This window comes from Penicillium malachiteum, assembly GCF_028827825.1.
Source record: "Penicillium malachiteum strain IBT 17515 chromosome Unknown utg000005l:1.0-9002435.0:326005.0-9005861.0, whole genome shotgun sequence".
In the NCBI taxonomy this organism is placed as follows: domain Eukaryota; kingdom Fungi; phylum Ascomycota; class Eurotiomycetes; order Eurotiales; family Aspergillaceae; genus Penicillium; species Penicillium malachiteum.
The window spans coordinates 5,048,938-5,070,546 of NW_026643099.1; the positions used below are offsets into that span (position 1 = coordinate 5,048,938).

General features: G+C 47.2%; 9 protein-coding genes across 9 annotated transcripts; 1 reads left to right on the forward strand and 8 right to left on the reverse strand.

The window, feature by feature from the left end:
• Positions 1-1,160: 1,160 nt before the first annotated feature.
• N7483_011893 (gamma-glutamylcyclotransferase family protein) lies at positions 1,161-1,601 on the reverse strand (the record flags this gene model as incomplete). Its single annotated transcript, XM_057095320.1, has 1 exon — positions 1,161-1,601. One exon carries the CDS (start codon positions 1,599-1,601, stop codon positions 1,161-1,163), a length of 441 nt encoding a protein of 146 aa, XP_056941291.1.
• A 370-nt stretch (positions 1,602-1,971) lies between these two features.
• Positions 1,972-3,099, reverse strand: N7483_011894 (uncharacterized protein; the record flags this gene model as incomplete). Its single annotated transcript, XM_057095321.1, has 1 exon — positions 1,972-3,099. The coding sequence occupies one exon, from the start codon at positions 3,097-3,099 to the stop codon at positions 1,972-1,974; it is 1,128 nt and encodes a 375-aa protein (XP_056941292.1).
• A 1,668-nt stretch (positions 3,100-4,767) lies between these two features.
• N7483_011895 (uncharacterized protein) lies at positions 4,768-5,844 on the reverse strand (the record flags this gene model as incomplete). Its single annotated transcript, XM_057095322.1, has 1 exon — positions 4,768-5,844. One exon carries the CDS (start codon positions 5,842-5,844, stop codon positions 4,768-4,770), a length of 1,077 nt encoding a protein of 358 aa, XP_056941293.1.
• Positions 5,845-5,928: 84 nt separating this feature from the next.
• N7483_011896 (uncharacterized protein) lies at positions 5,929-6,654 on the reverse strand (the record flags this gene model as incomplete). Its single annotated transcript, XM_057095323.1, has 1 exon — positions 5,929-6,654. The coding sequence occupies one exon, from the start codon at positions 6,652-6,654 to the stop codon at positions 5,929-5,931; it is 726 nt and encodes a 241-aa protein (XP_056941294.1).
• A 388-nt stretch (positions 6,655-7,042) lies between these two features.
• Positions 7,043-7,984, reverse strand: N7483_011897 (cysteine hydrolase family protein; the record flags this gene model as incomplete). Its single annotated transcript, XM_057095324.1, has 1 exon — positions 7,043-7,984. The coding sequence occupies one exon, from the start codon at positions 7,982-7,984 to the stop codon at positions 7,043-7,045; it is 942 nt and encodes a 313-aa protein (XP_056941295.1).
• An 849-nt stretch (positions 7,985-8,833) lies between these two features.
• On the forward strand, positions 8,834-9,696 carry N7483_011898 (uncharacterized protein; the record flags this gene model as incomplete). The annotated part of the gene is made up of 2 exons (XM_057095325.1): positions 8,834-8,969; positions 9,038-9,696. 2 exons carry the CDS (start codon positions 8,834-8,836, stop codon positions 9,694-9,696), a joined length of 795 nt encoding a protein of 264 aa, XP_056941296.1.
• A 379-nt stretch (positions 9,697-10,075) lies between these two features.
• Positions 10,076-13,386, reverse strand: N7483_011899 (tethering complex subunit PEP5; the record flags this gene model as incomplete). Its single annotated transcript, XM_057095326.1, has 9 exons — positions 10,076-10,456; positions 10,512-10,910; positions 10,962-11,468; positions 11,525-11,860; positions 11,914-12,147; positions 12,238-12,846; positions 12,901-13,194; positions 13,249-13,317; positions 13,372-13,386. 9 exons carry the CDS (start codon positions 13,384-13,386, stop codon positions 10,076-10,078), a joined length of 2,844 nt encoding a protein of 947 aa, XP_056941297.1.
• Positions 13,387-14,524: 1,138 nt separating this feature from the next.
• Positions 14,525-16,666, reverse strand: N7483_011900 (uncharacterized protein; the record flags this gene model as incomplete). Its single annotated transcript, XM_057095327.1, has 1 exon — positions 14,525-16,666. One exon carries the CDS (start codon positions 16,664-16,666, stop codon positions 14,525-14,527), a length of 2,142 nt encoding a protein of 713 aa, XP_056941298.1.
• Positions 16,667-17,383: 717 nt separating this feature from the next.
• Positions 17,384-21,024, reverse strand: amdX (putative C2H2 transcription factor (AmdX); the record flags this gene model as incomplete). Its single annotated transcript, XM_057095328.1, has 4 exons — positions 17,384-17,469; positions 17,525-20,109; positions 20,156-20,861; positions 20,928-21,024. The coding sequence occupies 4 exons, from the start codon at positions 21,022-21,024 to the stop codon at positions 17,384-17,386; spliced, it is 3,474 nt and encodes a 1,157-aa protein (XP_056941299.1).
• Positions 21,025-21,609: the final 585 nt, after the last annotated feature.

Sequence of the window (21,609 nt, forward strand, 5' to 3'; positions counted from 1 at the left end):
ACGGAACGGAGCGAAGCGAGACGTTAAGCCCGTGATCCTATGACCCAACCGAGTCTCTGGGATGTATCAGCTCAGACTGCTCTTGGCGAGGTGAGGTGGCCAGGTCTTTCCTGTCGAGGCTGTACTATGCACTTTGTGGGCTTTTGTGGGCTTTGCTTTTGTGGGCTTTGTGGATTTCGACCGTGGCTGGTCAGCAGCTGAGGACGCACGCACCTGAACTTACTACTCATACTGAAAGCGCATGATGAAAATAATATATGCCGTTCTGAGCTTTCTTTCCCCCCTGCACCAGCACCATATCCCCTATTCTAATGTTGTTGCTCTCTCTTACTCTGTATCCCCCTTTCCCCTCTATTTCATTTCTCTTCTTCTGTTCCTCTGCATCCTTATGAAAGATCCTCGAATACGCCGGTGCGCAGGACGCGTACCATCTGAAACTACCTACATGTACCCCATGCCTGATACACGAGGCCCGAGGGCCATGACCATGACCAACTCTGCACTCACCCTACAAGTCGCGGACTACTGTTTACCCCGTTCATCACACTTGAATCTAATTTCTGTGACTTCTTTGCATGTTACATTGGCTTATCATGTCCTCAATATAGAAAAGCTTAGGCTAAATCGACAGACAGCTAGCCTCTTCGGGACTAGCTCCCGCAGGGAGACCTAACCCATAAAAATATACTTAATCTCCTCCTGACCGCTTTCTATTTTCCCGGACTACCTTCTAACTACCTACTGATTAGTACTTCAACTATGAATTTGGCTACCAATTTCAATGATATTTTAATTTTTTTAAAATCTCTTAGTAAAGTAATAGATTCAAGTCAATGATTGAGAAAGTCCGACCGAAAAATATCAGTGTTTGACTAGCTAATAAGCTATTGAAGTTAAGTATCTTGAGATTTTGATTTTTCAAGACTGGCAGAAAAAGTGGCAGAGGTGTCTTTTTGGTAGGGGAAGTACTCCCGCGGGCACTAGTCCTAAAGGGGTTAGCGCCTGTTGATTTTGCACTTTGTACTGTCACGGTCGATTTAGCCCATCCCTATAAACATAACACCAACTAACTACTACTCTCCCTTTCCTTACTCCTGTAGAATATACTTGTCTAGCTTGGAAGAAACAAAATGAGATAAGCTGCTCTGCGACTTATTCAATTATCTCTGAATTCCCTTCTCGACGCATCGTCCATCCCGTTGACTCAAAATCCAGTCCTTCAAATCAAAGATACCATCATGCAGAGCCTCCGAATCCCCATCCCAAACGAAAGTCTTCCCTCGAACTAACAAGCCTCGATCGAGCTGAATCCAACAATCTTGAAGCTTGTATGCGGTCGTCTCATATTGGATGAGTCGATCTCGTTCGGTGATTGTTTGGATTTCGCATGCCATGCCGTGTACTGTGTTTCCTTGGGATCCAGATATCAAAGCTGGATAATCTCCCCACATCTTGTAGGTCCACCCGACTAATCTTGCGGGCCGGAGTTCGAGTCGATGGGGTCTTTTTAGGATCTTTGCGAGGCAGGAGGTATCTTGGAGGGAGCCGTAGAAGAAATAGTATTCTTCTTTGAATGCGGTGATTTGCTCTGGAGGATTCATCGTGAGGTGCGCGGTTCGTGTTAGGAGGTAAACAAGTTGAGAATATTTCCAAGGTTGGAGCAGAGATATGATTTGGTGAAGTAGATAATCAGGTCACGTCACTCGACGTTCTTCAGGTCTGTTTTTGTTTCGGCTCTGCTACCCTTGGTAGTTAGGTATAGTTCCATGGGAATCTCCTCGTTGATCCTTAACAGTGGGAAGTTATGTCATCGGTAATGAGTAGTGCGTTCATATTATCATGACCACCTGGGCAGTCAGGATAGTTTGCCTCAACTTGAATAATATTTGCTTGCTATACATTACTTACAAAAATCCCAAAAAAACATGAGCGTGCTGCGCAAAACCAGGCAAATCGCAATATGATTGATGGTCAAAGTGAACCCAGATCCTCCTGGCGACGCTCACGGTAAAAGTAATTTACCAAGGGATTACCCAGTCTGGCTGCTTCCTCAAAAAGCACTAATTTGATCTCCTCCGCATCCATCGCAGGTGAAAACTTCTTCTTAACGCCCGAAGAGATAAAGTAGACTAATCCATCTTGTATGTATGAGGAAAACGTAGACCAATTATAGTTTTGGGTTAGGTTTTGGTAGGCAATCCTCAAAACCCTTGAACTCGTGAAGAGAGATTGAATGCTATGCTTCCGCAAGGCCCCTACAATAGCTCTCTTGGCAGCATCCGAAGGTTCCCGTTCCTCAAGTTGGTATAAAAAGGCTTCGATGGCATCTTGGGGGAGGCATGTATATCCTCCCAGCATACTGATAGGAAATTCATTCTCCCAATCTTGTGTTTTGTCTAAGGACGATACTAGAACCCTTTCTGGTTTTAAAGCACTTCCCGGTGGAAGTGGAATTTGAAGTAGATACTCCAGAAGATAATACCTCTGAGAGTCGTTCGTGATGAGATGACATATGGCTTCGAAAGCCTTGTCTGACAAGTGAGGGATGTATGCTATTACGAGCCAAGCAGCATCATTGACATTTTCGTCAGGTTCCCTCGTCATGGTCAAAATGAGAGCATCAACAGCCCAGTCTGGCAGAGTACGGTTTCTGATCGCGAAAAGGGCAGCTTCTCTAATAGACAAAAGTCTGCTTGTTGTAATTAGTGCAATCATAACATCAAGTGCTTCGTCCGGCAGAGACTGCTCCCTGAATAACCAGCCGGCAAGTGATCTTGAATCAATTTCAGTTTCGTTTGTTATTCGTCTGACAAGAGCATTGATAGCTCTGTCTGGTAGAAGTTTGCAATTTTGAAGTGCCCCGATAGCAGGACATTTGAAGTTGTCAACTGTCTCTATCATTTGCGAGACTAAGGCATCAATAGTCGTGCTTGACAGGTCGTGGGAAGAAATTGTGCTGATAATCAGGTCTTGAACCAGGGATGAGGGATCCTTTATCATCTGAGCTACCAATGCATTTATGGTCTCTTCTTCCAATTGTTGATAATAAAAAATCGCAAATATTGTGACTCTGACATCACAATTCTCACTCTCGATCATCAAGGAGGTGAGGGTATCGATAGCCTCCTTTGTCAAATTCCTTTGCTGTTCAAGCGACGTAATCCATCAGATTTTAACCGCTGGGTCCGCTTCTTTGATGCTTTGCAACAAATACTCTTGGACAATCGCTGCGCTCTCATAAAATGAGAACCAGTTTGAATTTAGAAATTTGCATGCAGCAATTCTTAGGCTGTTTTCAAGATCAGAATCCCCCAAATGAGATTCCAAATCACGTTTCAAATAGCGTTTCAGGCACAAGGTCAACTTTTCGAAAACTTTTTCCGGCATTGGAGATAGTTTGCTCAAATGGCCAAAAGCATGCCCTGCCAAACACTTACCACCTTTTTCAAGAAACTTTATGGCTGTATCTAGGTCATTCTCTGAGGTGATAGCTTGGTTGAACAAAACTACAAACGAGTTGGCTTGCACTTGGTCACAGGATGACTCCAGACATAGAGTTCTCAGAATCATTCGAGTCTCTTCCGACAAATTCTTGCTCTTTCTCAAAGCACAAATAATCGCGATTTGCTCATTTTCTGAAGTCTTCTCATCTCCCAAAAGTGATAGGATCGACTTCTGGATAGTGTCTCTAATATGAGTTCTTTTTCCAAGGGCCCGAGAACTTCTGACAGAAGTGGTCCACTCTGCTTGAGCATTGGCCCAGTAATTCACAGGAAATTCCACATCAGACATGAACGAATGATTGTGCAATCCATTGGATTCGAACCAAGGCCACTGAAAACAAAGCTCTTCAATCTTTTCGCGATATTCCCTCATTGCAGTAGGTATCTCACTCAGACAGTGCATGAGCAGCGATATATGAGCAGCCCCCAACAGGTCCTGAGGCTCTTCCTTCATCCTTTGAAGCAGCCTACCGACCTGAATCTCGCTTTCGGAACACAGTAAGCCCGTGACAAATTTCCAAAAAACATCGTAACGACCACTATATTTCTCATTCTGAAGGAAGCGTTCTGGTGAAAGATATTCTGGACTGCTGTGCCTTGAAAAGTTGAGTGCTTGACACAGAAGTGGCTTTCCGGATATCCAGCAACGTGTGAAATATTGGGCTGCGAAGTATTCTTGAAAGGTTAAATGGAGGAAATGATAGGTTGAGATGTTGCGTTTCGATGAGTCGGATGTCCGTAAAAAAGAGAGTTTGTCAAGAATATCATCGGAAACTCCAACAAATCCATTTTGCTTGTAGATCTCTTCACGGTGCTTTTGATTGAACACGATGACATCACTCGTAAGACCAGCAAACGCGAGAAGTTCGAGGAAAGTTATCTCATTCCCGCCGTATATGTCAAGTTGACTCCTGTTAAACAACTTTTGGCTTTGGTTTATCTTCCCTAGTTGCAGAAGGTCCTTCTTCCATAACCTCACTTCAATTTCCTGGTATAGCGCGGTCATAGTTATGGCTCCCTCAGAAAGAAAATCATCATCCCAACTATAGCAAATTGCATCTAGCTGAATCAGGATTCGAACAAGACCCTGAATGAGCCAGTGTTCATCGATGAATCCGTTGATTGCGTCTCTTTTGTTCTCATCAACTACCTTGGATAGATAAGATTGTCTTCCTTGTCCTGAAAGCCCAGAGTTTCCAATTCAAGATCTATTGGGTCAAGACCATCGAAATTAACAGCATGGGGTCGGGAGGTGATGATTACGCTATGGTGGTTCAGCAAGTTTAACGGCTGCACTCAACATTGATTCGGGTGGAATCTCGTCTAGCCCGTCAAGTAGCAAGACTGTTCTGCTATTGCTCTCGGGTGAATTCACCAGCTTTCGCAATGCAGCGACAAGAATTTTCCTATCCAATCGTGACGAAGAATCTTGAAGATAAGTATCGATTAGGTCCTGTAGGGTCGGTTTCTCCTTAAGATCGCGCAGAGGTAACCAAATTATACGGTCAAACAACTCGCTCCACAGCTCACCACAAATGAAGTCGTGTACAATCTTCTTGCACAAAGTTGACTTGCCTACGCCTGCACTTCCGTGAATCAGGATTCGTCGTGGCTGAGTATTCTTTCCGTTTACTTGGCGCTTGTCAAAAAGCGAAGGCAAACCAATCATCTTGTCGGAAGTTGTCGAGGTAACAAGAGAGCGCTCGGACAGAGTGAATGCGGAAGGCAGTCCAACATCGCTTGAAGTAGCTTTGCGCTCTGAGGAAATTTCGACGATGGCAAAGTTGATGTAGCACTGATCTATGTCAAGTAACTCGCCAGAGAGACGTCTGATTTCCAAGTGACTTTTCTTGTACATATTTGCCAATTCACTGTCTGCATAAAACTCCACTGCTTCGAAGCAACTTGGCAATGCAGCATCCAATAACTGCGATTCTTCCCTCGGGCCAGTTATCTCGATGGAAAAGAATGGGGTGAACCCAGGATCTAGCTTCGTCTTTTTCTTAAGAAATCTGAGTTTAGGCGGCTTAGCATGCCCCTTCCAATCAGGCTGATGGAAAAATTCAGCAAGCATGTTGATCCATATCCACGGGAGCCGTCTCTTACGGTCGATTTGTGACAATGCTCTAGAAATTAGATCGGTTATGGCCTTGTGTGTGTCCTTCTCGGAATACCAGGACCTTTCTAGCTGAGCAAAGACAGCACACCAAAATTGATCGGCAGCTTTGGAAGGGTTGTGTTCAAGGAAATTCTCAAGCGTTTTGAGAGCTTTGGCGGTAATGAGGAGATCAGTGTAGCGAAGAGCTCCATACCAGTCTTTCTGCTTGAAGAGACTGCTCATGTTCTTGGCAGTATCCTGCAGGCTTTGAGATTCATCCCAGACTGTTTGTGCTGATGTGACCAACGAGCAGATCGAGCTCAACAATTACATCACTTGTGGAGTCACGTCAACAAATCTTGAGGGGTCAAAATTTGGAACAGCACCAGCAATCTTAGCCAAAGGTATGATGATATCACTTGCGTGGCGCCAGACTGCAGCTGCAGTGCTTTCATCATTCGATATGCCAAGCAACGCTTGATATGCATAGCTGGCAGACTGGGCTAGCCGAGGCTCTTTAGTGTCTTGCAACTCCTTTAGCGACTGTCGCAGAGGCTCGTGTATGTTTTCTCGGCTGATACCACTGATTCCAATATCCCCCATGGCATCCAAAATGACAGAAAGTGTGTAGACCAACTGATGTTGTGTTTCCGGCTGAGAATTCTCCTTGGCGTCGTCAAGGCGCGCCGTCAAGCTTCTAAGCACTGGCGCAAGCACTGCCACAGGGCCAACGTGCGAGGCATCAGAAGCTTGGCGAATTATGCATGCAAAACACCTTAGGACTTTTGGGTCAATGACAGTTTTATCTGCCCTACCCTTGATGACTTCATTTGCAAAATTTCGAAGCAAGACATGGTAACCGTCGGGATCAACAGCAGATGATAGCTTCGTGGCCTCGATCATGCGGGAGGAGATCGCATCATCTTCGAAAATATGGACCATGCGAGATATAAGCGCCCGTAAAGCTGCCTTCTCTTTTCCCTGGGCTCTTGGCCAACGCCGAAGGAGATCGGAAGTTGAATGGGGCTCAGAATATAGCAGGTAATCTGCCATTTTGAATTATAATTTCAATTGTAAGGTGACGGGACGTTGGAATGTTGGCGGTTTATTACTGTTCATGCATAGCATTGGTCCACAAGTAGGGAAAAACCACCTAGTTAGTATATACGTATATCCCTCTTAATTCAGCTATCTCTCACTTACTTCTTACTTATCTCTTACTTTTAACCTTAAATTATTAAAAACTTTATATTATAATGATAAAATAACATGCCATACCAGTGAGCTAGGTGACCAAAATTGATTAAAGGAAACTGTTTTTTTGCTGTGTGGCCATTATAGGTCCCCGTACCCTGTAGGTAGTAGAAGGCTAAAACTTGAAGCGGACTCTTCAAGTCATCCTATGTAAGACTAAACAACTATACTAGACAAAACAATGAATTTAAAATTGAGCACTCGACTCTTTCAGTGCTTCACAAGTTGATACAAACCCAAAACAATTTGTGACATTCCATTCCCATGCTTCTCTCGCACCAAACGGTGAGCCTGTCGCTGTACCATCACACAAGAGCACACAGTCAAATCCTTTATTATAGGCATCCATCAATGTACTCCCAACACATTGATCGGTGTTTACCCCAGCAAGGAGAAGTAGAGTAATTCCCTCACGGCGTAAGAGATTCTCCAGGTCAGACTCTCTCCCAGATAACCCGGACATGCGATTCTTGTATATTAGCACATCTTTCTTCTTGTCGTCAGACTCAGAATCAGAGATATGGCAATGTCTCCGAAATTCTTCTTCCAGAGGTCCATATATCCCAGTATTCCAGAAGTCCCGCATAAGAATCTTTCCACCTTGAACATTCTTCCCGTGTCCAATATCGACAGCTCCAAGCTCAACTCCGAGGCCTTTATAAAGAGCCGGGTTCTTCACGCGAACCATACCTGGCTTGGATGATAAAGAAACATTCGACTCAGGTGATGGCATAGGGAAGCTTCCAAAAGTCCGCAGAACCCCCGGGGGCATGGTATTCAGATCTTGCTCTGTAAGTCCCCAATTCAGCCATATGACTCGAATCCCGTGGAGCCGGGCAGCAGGGATGCCTGTTTCCAGAAGAGTCGAAGCAGCTATCTCGCCGAGCGTAGGCTCTTGGCTTCCAGCTTGGCGACGCAGAGCCGGGTGTAGAAAGAAGTTCTGCATGTCGATAATGAGGAGAGCTGTCTTTTCCGTGCTCACACGGATTGGATACGTGGTTGTTTTAAGGGTTATGTTGGTACTGGTTGTTGATCCTCGGGTAAGGTCCATGAGTGCGGTTTTTTTATCGTAGTGCCAGGCATTGGTGTCATCCTTCCCTATCTGCTGGGTAGACGTGAGGCTTTTCATCTTGTTTCAGTGGAATTGAAGGAGTTTGAATGGGAGTTGGAGTTGATCTCGTGTTGTACGGGACGTGCGGGGACTGGATGATGCGGGGATGATGATAAGTGAGCTTCTCCAACTGTCAATCTGGTTAGACTGAATTGGGTGAGATATAGTAGCATTTCACAAGTCCTCATCCTGCGCTTCGCGCGGCTACCTGGCAGTGAAGCAGCGAGAATTTGAAATTGGGAAATGTATGTCCTCAGCACGTGAGTTCTCAAGTGCTTGGCCAGATGTGAATGGGTATGTTCACATACTCAAGTACAGGGCTCAGTCCGAGTCAGTAGCATCTACAGGTGGGTGATGACGTACAGCTCTTTGTATGCAAGTACCTACGGGGTTACTTACATGATTACCTGGAGGGGATTTGAAGGCTAGCTGCTGTATAGTTGGATATAGGCAACTGGTAAACCTAGGGAGATCTAAACTGAGAGATATCCTACACCTGGGCAGTGAGGGAACTCGAAAAACCACTGCTTGAACCCCAGTAGAAAAAGAGGCCTATAGTAACATTTGAATGCACATGGGTAGCCACCCAATTAATATACTATACACCTGGGCATGAATTCAAGTCTGAGGAGAAAAGTCCAGTTGTCATCTTGAATGCGCCAATTTTACAATTTTATTTAGAAAGATTCTGTACTAGTACTTAATATTTCGGTTGTAGACATATCATGCACTTCTTTTATGTAGACTTCTCTCAAGGTGTTTCCTCGAGACGAGGCCATCTTTCACTTCTGCCCACCAATCTGAATCTACACGAGACTGCTCTTCTACCAGTGTCCCATCCCCCAAATTCCACCTCACGCCAGAAATATGGAAGGTTTCTGGTACCCAACGTCCTCTGGCTCTCGCTACATCGTCGGCGACAAGGTCAACCTGACCTGGCAAGCCCATGCACCCCGAATCAGCCTCTACGAGACATGTGCAGACGACCTAATCTATCTGGAACGTGAGTTCCTCCTAAACCACTCACATATCAAAACAAATAATACGAGCTAACAACAATCTCCTACACAGGAAATGTGACAAACGTCAATTTCTACATCTGGACAGCAGCCAACATACACTTCCAACACAACATCTACGGTGATAACGGGTGCAATTTCCGATTACAACTACTATCTCCGAGGGGCGAGCCTGGTGAGGAGGTGTACAGCAGTAACTCCTTTGGTGTATCCAATCGAACAAACGATGATCCCTCTCCTACCTCATACAACTTCTACAGTCCCAATGCCCCGACCATGACTCTGACTGTAACGACACACCTAAGGGCAACCACCACGATTGAAGATGTTACGGTCGTTATTCCCAGTGCATCAATTTCATCATCCGAATCCAGTTCGATGACCTCAGATCTGCTTCCGAGTACAAGTACAACAATGACTTTAACCACGGCATCATCATCGGCAGATTCAAGCAGCGGACTCTCCTCGTCTTCGAAACTGGGTCTCGAGATTGGGATTCCACTAGGTTTACTCACCCTGGCTATCATCTTTGGTCTTTGCAATTACCAGCGACTGAGGAATGCTGGGCAGAAGAATGTCGCACGGGTAGCGGAGGTACCCGCAGATGGGACTCATGAAATGGGGAATGATACGATGGTTTCGGAGTTGCCTGGCGATGCTCCTGTAATTCAGGGGGAGCATGTTAGTGAGATGCCTCGAGTGAAGTACTGAGAGGTGGATTCTCGTTCGGCGAACCACATTGGATTGACATGGGGAATAGATTCGGTTTACGGAATTTTGGACTGGGCTGTGTTAACATTTAAGAATCTTCTCGTTCAAGTTGTGATCTCCATGTAATACAACTGTGTGATTACCTAGGTAATATTTTATGTGTTTACTAAACAGTATACCTGAAGGGTTGTATAGGAGTAGGCGGCTAGTCGGCCGGGATATAGTTAGTTGCCCACATGAATAAGGTGGAAGAACGCCACCAGCTGACTTGAGCAGGACGAACTATGGAGAAAAAATTGGTATGAAATGCATAAACGTGAAATCGGTGTGGTATCCAACAAGCAGTAAGAATCATTTACAATAATCAAGAATCAAATCTTTATCCTTCCATCGTACTCTGAGACCGCATCACACCCCTACCAAAGAACTCACTCACAACACCAAACCCATCCCGCGAGCGCTGAAGTTCCGCTTTGAACAGATCATGCTGATCAGCCGAGTCGACCTGGCGCTGACGGATAGCACGCAGGGTGTTATTACTCGGTGCACAGACAGGGCACTGTACATCATCATCGACGCGGTTAAGACAACGTTCATGGAACGAGTGTTTGCATAGGAAATGCACCGTAGGAAGATCGAGGGTACCACCGCAAGATTGACAGCGGCGAGATTGGAAGACGACGGGTTGAGAAGCAAGGGATTCGAGTTCCTGTTGCTTTGTTGTTGTTTCTGATTTGTAGCTTGAGATGAGACGGCGGTTCTAGTAGAAGTAGGTTAGCTTTTGGAGTACCAAAGAGAGACTTGAGTTTACTTACCGTGGAGATATCCTTGCGTTCTCGTTCGATATTGTCGCTGAGATATTTTTTCACTCGGCCCATAGTCACCACGGCATTATTGCTGAGCGCCTGGATGACTTGTAATGGGGAAAGCAAGCCATCCTCGTCAATGCGGCGCAATACAACGTCTAGCTCGTCGCCTGCCTCTTCGAGGATTTGCGGACTAGAGGCAAAATACGTCAATGCATCGATGTAGAGCTGTGGCTCGTCAGGACCATATCGCTTTAACGCTTTAATGGCTCCCTGTGTGTCTTTGGCGGAGGTAAATGATCGGAAAATGTCCAGACGAAGACCTTCTTGTTCTCGCACGAGTGTGGATCCCTCGCGGAAATTCGAAAGATCAGAAAGAAGGAGAACATTAGATGTAGAAATCGGAATCTGTCAAAGTTAGCGAAATATGAAGCAAATGATGTTTATCGGGACACTCACATCCTTGCCCTCGATCAATTTCTTGGCCTTGGTCTCCCATTCCTGCTTCTCAGCTGCATCTTTCTTCCCCTTGGCTGTGTCCAGATACATCTCGAACAAGGTTGTGAAAAGATCCACCTTAGCCTCCTTACTCAAGTCAGGCTGCTGTGTAAGTGTCTCCAAGAACTCGATAAATTCCCGAGGATGGTCCACAAAGGCAGAGAATGCAGTGCGTGGTTTCGGGACCTCATAACCAGGCGTTGGCTCAACAATTGGCTCTTCAGTAACTATGGGTTCCGCTACAGATGCTGGGGCTTGCAATCCTGATCCGCCAGTCATGTAACGCAGAGGAAGGATTCCAGCAAGACTCTGGAGGGTGCTGGCTGGCTGGGCCTGCGGCGCAGCAGGCGCTTCCACAGTCGTTCGAGGGCGATACTTGCCAGTGTAATAAATCTTAAAGAGTTCCGTCGTTTGTTCAGGGCAATGATTTAGCAAAACACGTGCATATTTCATGAGGTTTTGAAAGGCCTAGTCAAGTTAGCATCTTGTCGTTTAGAGCTTGTCTGGGGGAAAGCTTCACATACAACTTCAGGCTCCAAGCGCCAGATATACTCTACCGCCTCTGCATACTTTTTAGAATCTTCGATCAGGATATCAACTACCATGTCATTTTCGCCATGTTTCGTCGCAAGGTATGCAGCCTGCTCGTAGTATCCACCCTGGCGGCACATTGCAATGGCAGTCTCTAGATCAAACTTCAGCTCGCCAGGAGCCTGAATGAACGAGTCTAGTTTGCTGGTGTCTTTCAACTTCGCATAGCAGTTTAAGAGCAGTGTGGTATGGTCGACGGTCGCTCGACCATGGTCATGTAGCTCTTCCAGATACTCGATCAAGTTATGGATCCGTTGGGTATCCAGATACTATATCCTGGTCAATCTTGAGATTTCTTGCTTATAATCAAGCTAAAACTCACCTTGCGAATAACCTGTGATGGTTCAGTGTTATCGATCGCTCGTAGATACTGCTGCATAGCAGTATCATAGTCTCCACGTTGATACAAGAAGTCACCGTACTTGCGGTATATGGCATTCTGCTGGAGTGGGTCGATGCCAATCTTTTGCGCAAGATTAATAGCCAAGATGTACAGATTGCGCTCGTACAGAATCTCCAGTCTCTGCTGAAGGCTCTTTTCTCGATACCGGAACATCTAAATCATGTCAAAATGCCATTCACCATCATCTCCGGAAGGGACCAGCGCTTCAAAGTACCTACCTTTCCATCTGTCATGAGGAGGTACAGATCCCCCCCACTCCATGAAAATCTGCTTCATAGGCGACGACAACGTCTCATTGTGAGCAATAAACTTGAGATCCGTGTCCAATAACGTGAAAGTAGTCGTTCCAAAAATCCCATCTGCCGCATTCACCCCATACTTCTTCAACGGGTCCGACTTCCCAGAGCCAGCCTTGGGCGGACAAACCAGTGCTACGTAATCGCGGAAACCATTGATCGATGTCTTCTGGCTTTCAAACGCATAGCTCGGTCCACGACCACGAGGACCATAGGTGTATACTGCATCTTCACGAGCAATCAGAATATCACCCGATTCCCGATCAAGCGTCATGCATCCCAATCCACATCCTGTATCTTCCAACACACGAGCCGGCTGGCCTTGTCCTCTACCCGCAATAACAAGGGTCAAGATCCGGCTTGTAGTTGAGATGTACAGGGCTGTGACCGCTCCCTCTTGTGTTTCCAGACCAGTAATTGGTTCCTCCGACTCGAACACGATCCGTTGTCGGGCACCCCGATCGTGAATCAGATCACCGCGGATAATCGTTACCGAGCCGTTGGCGAATCCGACAGCAACCTGCGAGAGATCTTCGACTGCTGCGAATGCAGAAATCTATAACTATGTTAGCAAACATTTGTTTCCGAGTTCCACTGGAAATTCGCGCACCGGGAACTGTCGTCGGGCATTCTGGATCGAAACGGTCGATAGGCACCGCGGGCCCCCATCTTTCTTCTCGGTATCCAGTGCCCAGACTTTCAAAACCGGCTCATTCAATAAGTCTTCCGAGACGGTGACGAGTAACGAGGTTCCATTGATCTGCTTCATGTGTGTGATCGCACCGGTATCATGCGCTTTGAACGAGCGCAGAACGCGGAAAGACGAGGAGACGATGTGGACGAGGCCATCGTTTGTGCCGAGGAATAGATTCGCTGATCCTGTGCAAAGACTTGAGAGATCACTCTGGTAATTCGAGTTAGTAGGTGGCAGAGCGAGGGAATAATTGGAGAAACGTACACCGAAGTGTGCGGAGCTCTCCTCTGGTAGCCGAACCGGGGAGACGTCGATGAAGTTGAACGCTTTCCACTGCGAGAATTGTTAGATATAATCAATACCTAGGGGGTAGTGGACTGTTCGCACTGATGTCAGAGCCATTTGAGCAGCTGGCGCATGGGCGATTCAATGATGTTGACGGAGCTCAGTTGGAGGCGGCCTGGAGCTTATCCCCGCGGGTGCACGGACCACTTGGTTCCTGCGGATCCATATCAGCGAAGTATAGGACTGTCTAAGGTCAAGCCAGAAATATCTGTGAAGGTATGGTGGGAAAGAAATTTAATGCAGCGGTTTGGCAAGAAAAAAAGAAAATTGAAATTCAGCAGGATGAGGGATCGAACCCAGGACCTTCAAAATCAGAAATGCGTGAATAGCCTCAATAGCTCTCACTTGATACATCCATCGCCATCCGATAATTCCTTCTATCTCGCTCAATTATTTTTATTTTGAGGATCTGAGAAGTGAAATAGAAAGAGGAAGATTAGAAGTATAATGGGTAAAAATATGAAAAATTCCAAAAAAAAGCATTATTCCCTGGCCGAAGCCAGATACCCTCCCACCCGCCGGTAAAGTCTCTGCCACTGAAGATGGGTCCAGCGTCCGCATTTCAGTACCTTTGTCCCCCAGAAGGGTCGCCGACCGCTAGACTAGCAGAGCAGAGTGGTTACCTGGTGACCTTTTTACTCAAATATAAGGGAGAACTTCCAACCATTTTGTGTTAGCGTCTCCTCCCCATCCATATACTACAGGACTTAACATCAGCAATAAACTTGAACTAGCGAGAGATGTAATTTTTGGATTTCAGTAGGTACTAGTTGGAATGTCTAATATCTACATGTATGCTCAAATCACCATCAACAAGGCTCTATCGGATTATAAATTCTACTATATACAAGTTGTTGAAAGTCCTGCTCTGATCTATCTTTCTATGGTTTGTCTAGCTCTTGGACCCAAGAAGCTATGTACACCGAATCCTTGTTACTTGCCTAAGTAAATGCCAGTGGATCAGCAAATTTGTAAATTTGTTGTCATGATATCTATGAACATGTTCATACTGTTCGTAAATGGGCCTGTTTCCAGTATGGAGGTCAAAGCACGCTATACACGGTGAAAATAAAAGCAATTAAAAAGAGACAAAGAAGCAAGGGGAATCAAGTTAAGCCAGAAGAGTAGCCAAAATAAAAGAAACATCTAGCGCCGAGAGCCAAAATAAAAAATGCCCGTCTAAAGGGATGTATCATCAAAGCTGAGATGCAGAGGGAGCTGCCTCGGACGACACTTGTCCCTTCTGACTTGATCGTCCGACATCCTTCATAAAATCAAAGCTCTGTTGTAGCCAAGTGCCAGCATCGGCGAGAGCCTGGTTGAGGTTGAAACTGTCTGCCCACACGCCGGCTTGTCCATCTTGTGAGGCGGTTGGGGTAGATCCACTCAATGCCAATGGCAAGGAGGTTGTTTCAGTAGTGGAGCGGTTAACGTGAGTATCAACGTGATTGTTGGGTGGTGAGTGTTTTGGAGTAGGGCTTTCATGGTGAGATCGTTGAGTAGGGTCTGGAGAGGGTGATGCATTCTCCGCAAAATGGAGTGCTCTTGGTTTGATTGGGTTGGTCTTTTGTGGGGAGATAGAGCGAAATGCTCGTGGCTTTTTCCCTGTGCTGAAGGTGAAAGGTGTGGCAGCATCAAGCATGCACTGGGTGCTCATGGCATGCATTTTGCCCTTCTCGGATTGTCCAAAACTGCGGGGTGGAGCCCTTTCCGATGTGCCAGGCCGAAATAGAGGAGTTTCTAGTGCGAGGAGGGACTCATCTGCTGGGTCTATTCCACGCTGATGGCCGGGTGTGACACCATACTGGTGCATAGGGCTTTCCAAATCGTCCATGAAGGACTTTTGTGCAAGCGACAAGGCAGCCTGAGTAGATAGTTGGGCATCTGAAGTAGAATTGACCTCTGTACGTGATGCTTCTTTTGGTAGAACTGTCGAGTGGAGCGACGGGATACGATCAGATATGCCTGGTGGAACAGGAACTTGTTGAGCAGATGGGAGTTCCTCATAGGTATCTTGTTCTGTCGGAGGAGGAAGGGATGTGTTGGTCGAGTTTCCTCCATCTGTATCATCTGCAAATCTGATACTCTTTGACAGCTGTACTGGAGGATTCGGTGGACCCTGGTCTTGGATATCCTCATCAACTTCCATCAACTCGTTATTTGGTACAATCTCCGGCTCCATTTGATCTCCTGGCTCTTCCACATCTTCTTGCTCCTCATCTTCTTCCTCATCCTGAGCAGCCCCAGCTACTTCGTCATTGCTGTCTTGACTGGGAGAAGGAGCCGGCTCCGCGGTTGTATCCTCCATAACAAGTGGATTCGAAGACACTCGAGGGCTCAAGCGAGGCACACGCAGCTGTCGATACTCAAATCGTGCCAGCTGGGATGTTGAAGACATGACTCGAAATGAAGTTCCCTGTTCATGGTGCTCGAGGGAATCGATGATATCATCATTAGCGCGGTAGGGCACATCTCCACCCGAGCTCGATTCCGAACTCTCTGGAGGCGATCTCACTGCCGGTGACTGATGATTGATAATCGGCTCTGAAGATTTTCGCGTAATATGTGTGTTTTTGCGAGGCGTTAGATGAGGCGATGCGCGAGATGACACTGGAGCTTCAGAGATTGATACATCGTCTCGAGACCGTTTCTCTGCGCTTCTGCGATATCCACTGTGCGGCGTAGGCGAGGTAGGTGGTTCAAAAGTTCTGTAGCTCATGTGTTTCGATTTTCGGTCCTTTTTCAACCAGTCCACAGAGCCCACGCCGAGAAATGTATGATCATCCTCCGCCCCTGACGCTGCGGTATACGTCTTGGGTAATCGGGGCGAGTCTCGAACCACAGAACCTGGATGAACAAAAGCAGACTGCGCTCTTTGCACTGATTTTGGTATCTCAGGCAAAATCGTCTCTCTGGCGACATGTAGAGGAGAAGTAGCAGCACGAGAAACAAGCGTTAAATTAGATTTATGCTTGACATGCTTCATATTTGTCTCCTGTACACACGCCGGAGCTGGAGCCTTCCTGCTAGTATTCTTCTGTCCCTTAGCTCCAGCCAGTGTATCTGATTTCGTAATAGCCCTCCTCTCTTTCCTCCATGGATTCTTCCACCCATCATCAAAGGGTCCCCGTAATGACGCTGAGGCAATGAACAAACGTTGACCCCGTAGATATGATTCGGCTAAGCGTTCGATTCGGTGACGTTTCGCAGCACGAGCTTCATCGTCAAGCTCGTCGTCTGAGCCCAGAAGGTCATAAGGATCCGAATCGACATGGGGAGGTAGAAGGGAGCATTCTTCAAAGGCGACCGGAGACACGGCCCGCGGCTGGTGTGGCATCGGGGTTGATAAAGGTTGTGGCGCAACTCTGATGATTCAAGGCTGCGTTCTTCGTCCTCGAATACTGCGACGGAGCCGCCAAACACAAGCCCCTATGAGGGCTTATCGTCATTTCTGTTGAGAGTATCTTCGGGCAGTACAGGTAGGCGCCTAACACGAAAAGCAGCACTTAACGCGTGAAGTTCCCCAGCACCTGGGCAACGATGCGGGGCGATTATGTAATAGGTGACAGATCTGGCCGAGGTTTTACGAAGTACGAAGAGGAATAAAAGTCAAGTTCAAGATAATCATATTCACAAGAAGTAAATAATTAGACAAGAAATTGGAGAGGGGAAGAGGGATGAGGAAAAATGAGAAGAAATCAATACACAAGTGCCACCGCAAGAGCAAGCATCCATCGTGTCAAGAGATGTGGAAAGCGTATAGATAAAACAAATCATGGTCATCAGAATCGAGTACAACATTCAAATACAACTCAAAGGCATTCACGCTAGCAGAAGGCGTGCAAGTAGATAATATCAGGAAACATAAAATTCACATAGAATGGCATTCATCCATACAAAATCGTCCGGGGTATCGATATCGAAGTAGCGGGCCATCGAGGCAGACCGGGATAAGTAAGACGTATATAGAAAGATGTTGATAGAGTGGCCGCACATAGAACAGCAACAACAGTAGAACATGACACTGAAAGAGAACTTCATAAGAGATTCGTTATTAGGTGGTCATCATCATGGAGTGTTCGGTTCGTTCCTTCATTCGCATAGCTTGGGCTTCAAGGGAGCGCGCCATAAGTTTCGTCACTGGAGAAGGATGTTAGCATCAATGATCATATGCAAAGGTATCAGTGACTCTTACCTGGCCAAACAGCAGCCCTGTCTAATAGGCTCGCCGTGGCGATCAATATTTTACATCCGTATCCTCCTTCCACCACACTTGGCAGACTTTGCATCACACTTAAAGCAGACATCGAGTTGTTTAGCACTTGTCGCTGCATTTTGGTCTCCATGTTGTTTAGTATCTCCTTAATTTTGTCGACCAACTTGCAATCTTCGTCCTCGAGTAACATAACACCAGGCACCTGAGTCAAATCAAGATCCTCCCGACCGAGGATTCCAAGGTATGGACCGACTCTTTCTTGAACGGTAGTGATCCACTCAGCTAGAACCTGGGCGCAATCAAAGGCACACATCGCACACTGAATTGGAAGTTCTCTTGATGAAAACTCAGCAAAAGTGTTGCCCAGTCGATCCGACATGGAAATCGAGTCAGCGGCATAGAAAGCTGCTTTTCGCAAATGCTTTTCACGCTTAGATTGACCGCTCTTGTAAACACTGGACAGAGTCTGCATGGGCTGATCCTGGGTAGGGGTCTTTGAGATCACAAGGTCCGCTACTCCCAGATCATTGATCGATTCTCGTCGGCCATCGAGTGAACCGGTGAGAGAGGGATCTAAGAGATCAGTCATAGTTGTGTCGACTTGTTGGAAAACTTCAGTGCCACGAGCCAGCTCATCTGCCATGCCATTCCAATCTCGCTGCCAGAAAGCCTCTTTGCATCGGCCCAGGTTGACAAATAGCCGAACATATGCCAGGTCCAGTAAAGGAATGCTATCTGCGGAGAGAGGACCAGCCCCAAATGGGTTCGGGCGTTCCAAACTGTGCACAGGGTTGCTGGCCCAGGCTGCCTGCCATGCTCGCAGTGCAGGTTCGATATGCGATTGCATGGCCTCGGTCTCTTGAGCAGTCCATTGACGACCCATATGTCGTTGCCGGGTTTCCCAGATATAATTATGGAGCGAGTAGATAAGAACGAGACAGCCAAAGGTACTAGGCCGGTTTTCTGCGTGCTCTGGATCATCTGTGCTACCACCACTGAAGAACAAGTTTGAAGATTGATTCTGCTGTTGTCGTTGGCTAGCGGTCAGCAGGGAAGTCAGGGCGGCTGAGAATGAGGCGGATTTATTCGCAGCAGTCGAGCCACCCATCTTCTTCCACGCTTGAGGAGACTCCGCAGCCCAGAGGTCTTCTTCACATGGCAGATCAAGTCGGATCTCAGAGTTGGTCAAGGCGGGGGCATGATTATATGCTGATACAAGGAAGCTAGACAAGACGAAAATAGCGTACAGGGTACGCTTCCGCTCTTCTACCACCTTCCAGTTGAGCCAATCTCGTCGTTCCTTCGGTTGACTGAAAGACGAGGAGGTCCAGCTATCAGCATCACCATGTCCGTCAATTCCAGCAGTGAGATGATCTTGCGGCAGATTCTTCGGCTCCAGGTGATGTGTCAGCGCAGCTGCACGAGCTAAGCTGACTAGGGCAGCGCAATGTGTACTGGCAATATCTGCAGAGGTCTTATCTCCGCAGGTATGACCATAGATCACATTTAGTAGCATCGCCTGTACCAGCCAGAGCGGCGTATTGTGAACCGAATCGTCACGAGTAGTACCAGCACGGTTTAGAGCTGCTGACATATCGGCTTTTCTGCGCTCTTCTAGATATAACTGGATCATTTTCTTTGCGGCTTCGAATAGGTCCTTGGATGCAGCGGTGTCATGTTCGTACAGTGCACCGATGGCGGCCATTGAGAGGATCAAACAGCCACCTCCACCGGATACACCAGTTGAACTGAGGTTAAGGTGCCCGCTCGGCGTGCGAAGGTTATTGGTGTACTCGGGGGCTTGAAAGTTGAGGGTCGGGGTATGGAGAAAGGGCATGTGAGGATGGAAGTAGTTGAGGTAAGCTGAGATATATCGCTGCATGTCGGAGGTACTTGGTAATTGACCAGAGCTGTTGAAGCCAGTCGAGCGGGCGAACAAATCTCGGCTGTGTTGGAGTCCACTTGCGGGTTGAGAATACTTGCGATGATTGAAGCCAGTGGGTTGCGACATGCTCGCTAATAGAGCCTGTCGTGTGGAGTCTGTAAAGGTATCCGTTGAGAATGGGGAATGTTGACTTCGAAGGGCACTATTCGGGAAAGGAACGTTGAGAGGATTAGGAGATTCTCCGCTTGTTGCCATAGAGGATGATAACATACTCTGCGAATGTCCTCCCACGATGGGCTGGCCGACCGAGGTCATGGAGGGAGGTGTAGCATAGGTCTCAGCGAACGGGTTCTGGGCCATCAGTGACTTGGGCGAGACGGTCTCTGGGGCGATTCCCAATTCGTTCAAGGTCGTCGGGGAAAAGTCAAGGGTGGCGAATTGGTTGACGGAAGTGTGTTGGGGGAATGGGTTGTGCCAGCCATTGGAAATAGGGATACGGTTTGGGCCATCAAGCATAGCCTCACTAATACCGCTTTGGCTACCCGTACTCATAGCTGAAGGCGATGACTCGTCAATGACCGAGTCATTTCCATTTCCCAACGCAACGGCCGCATCAAAGCCGTTCATCCAGTCAAAGTTCATATCATCGTCCATCATGGGATCCGTCGCGGAATGCAAGCTGTGGGAGTTGTGGCCAAATGGGGAGGAGGGGGAGTCACCAAAACCCTGGGGGGGAACCTGCGAAGTGTAATTGTGCCGGATTGATCGTGCTTCCATGGCCCATAAGCATACCGTCGATGCCCAAGTCAAAGCTTCCATAAACAGGGGCTGTTCGCAATCCACCAGAAATATCAATCGGTAATCCTGAAGTTTCAATCTTGGTCAGACCGTTCACCGAGGGATGGCCTGAGCCGAATCCCCGGTAATCCATGTTTGACCCTAACGAGGATCCCAAGCTAGCGTGGTAGGAGTGTCCTGATGGGGTTGGAGCCGAGGATGGGTTACTCGAGTTAGCAATGCCCAAACCGGCCGCATCAACATGACCAACGGTGTTGGCTCGGGGTCGCATCGAAGAAGATGAGTTGTTAGCGATGGAATTCTTGCGCACACGATTATTGCCACCTGGAGCTGCACCGGTACTCTCACGACGACCATTTCTCGGACGAGAAGAAGGAGTGGTAGTCATGTGGAGTTTCTGTTGATGCCGAAGCAAAAGATCACGACGCGCAAAGCAGCGGGCACAATCCGGGCACTCGAAGGGCTTCTCTTTAGTGTGAGAGCGCTCATGGCGCTTCAGATGCTCCAATCGCGCGAATGAACGACCACAGGTGGTGCAGACATGAGGCCGAGGCTTGTCTGTCTTCGGGGGTGGTATATTCCCATTGGCAGCTTGACCATTGGTCTCGCCTTTCTTGTTCTCCTTGGAGGGAGCTAAGGATTGCGAGTTCAGAATTTCGCAGGTCGAAGGGGCTAATTGGTTCCAGGAATTGGACTTACCAGGCATATCTGTGGGAATTTCGTTGATACTGGCTAAGTCCACAAGTTGAGAGGTAGTATAGTCTTGATCCTGAGCAATCATAGGATCCAGCAGCATCCTAAAGAGAGAAGCCGCACGAATTCCTTCAAATTGACCAAAGAATCGAGATTCTTGGTCTTTTTTGAGGAATCAAAGGATCCGTTTGAATGGATTGAATGACAAGGTCGAAGCTTTTCGATGGAGAAATCAAAGATCTCTCTTCTCAGTATTCACTCCCGGAGTGAACGATAACGCAGGTTGAGATAAGTTTACACTATTGTCGCATCAACGACTATTCTGGTGGGATGACATCAGGTCAGCATGATCCTTTTTTTGACTTTCAATTTATTTATTTTTTGTTCTCGCCGGTTCTTCTTCGCACTGAAACGTGTCGATCCAGAGTCATTCGATAAGAGACCCAGGGTAACGGGAAACGGCTATTCATGGGACCATTGCCGGAGCGGATAAGACCCACCAGTGAGAGACAGCAGGTGTACAGCTTGAATCTATCAAAGATCTTCTTTGGGAGTGGCGAAACGAACTTGGTCGAAAGTCGTTCTGGGGATTTAATGGGAGGACTGGGGGAAAAACAGGTTAAGAGGACCTGCTGCCGGTGGGTAGAGAAGCCGAGGATGGTCTATTGAGGGGAGTTCGCAACATCAG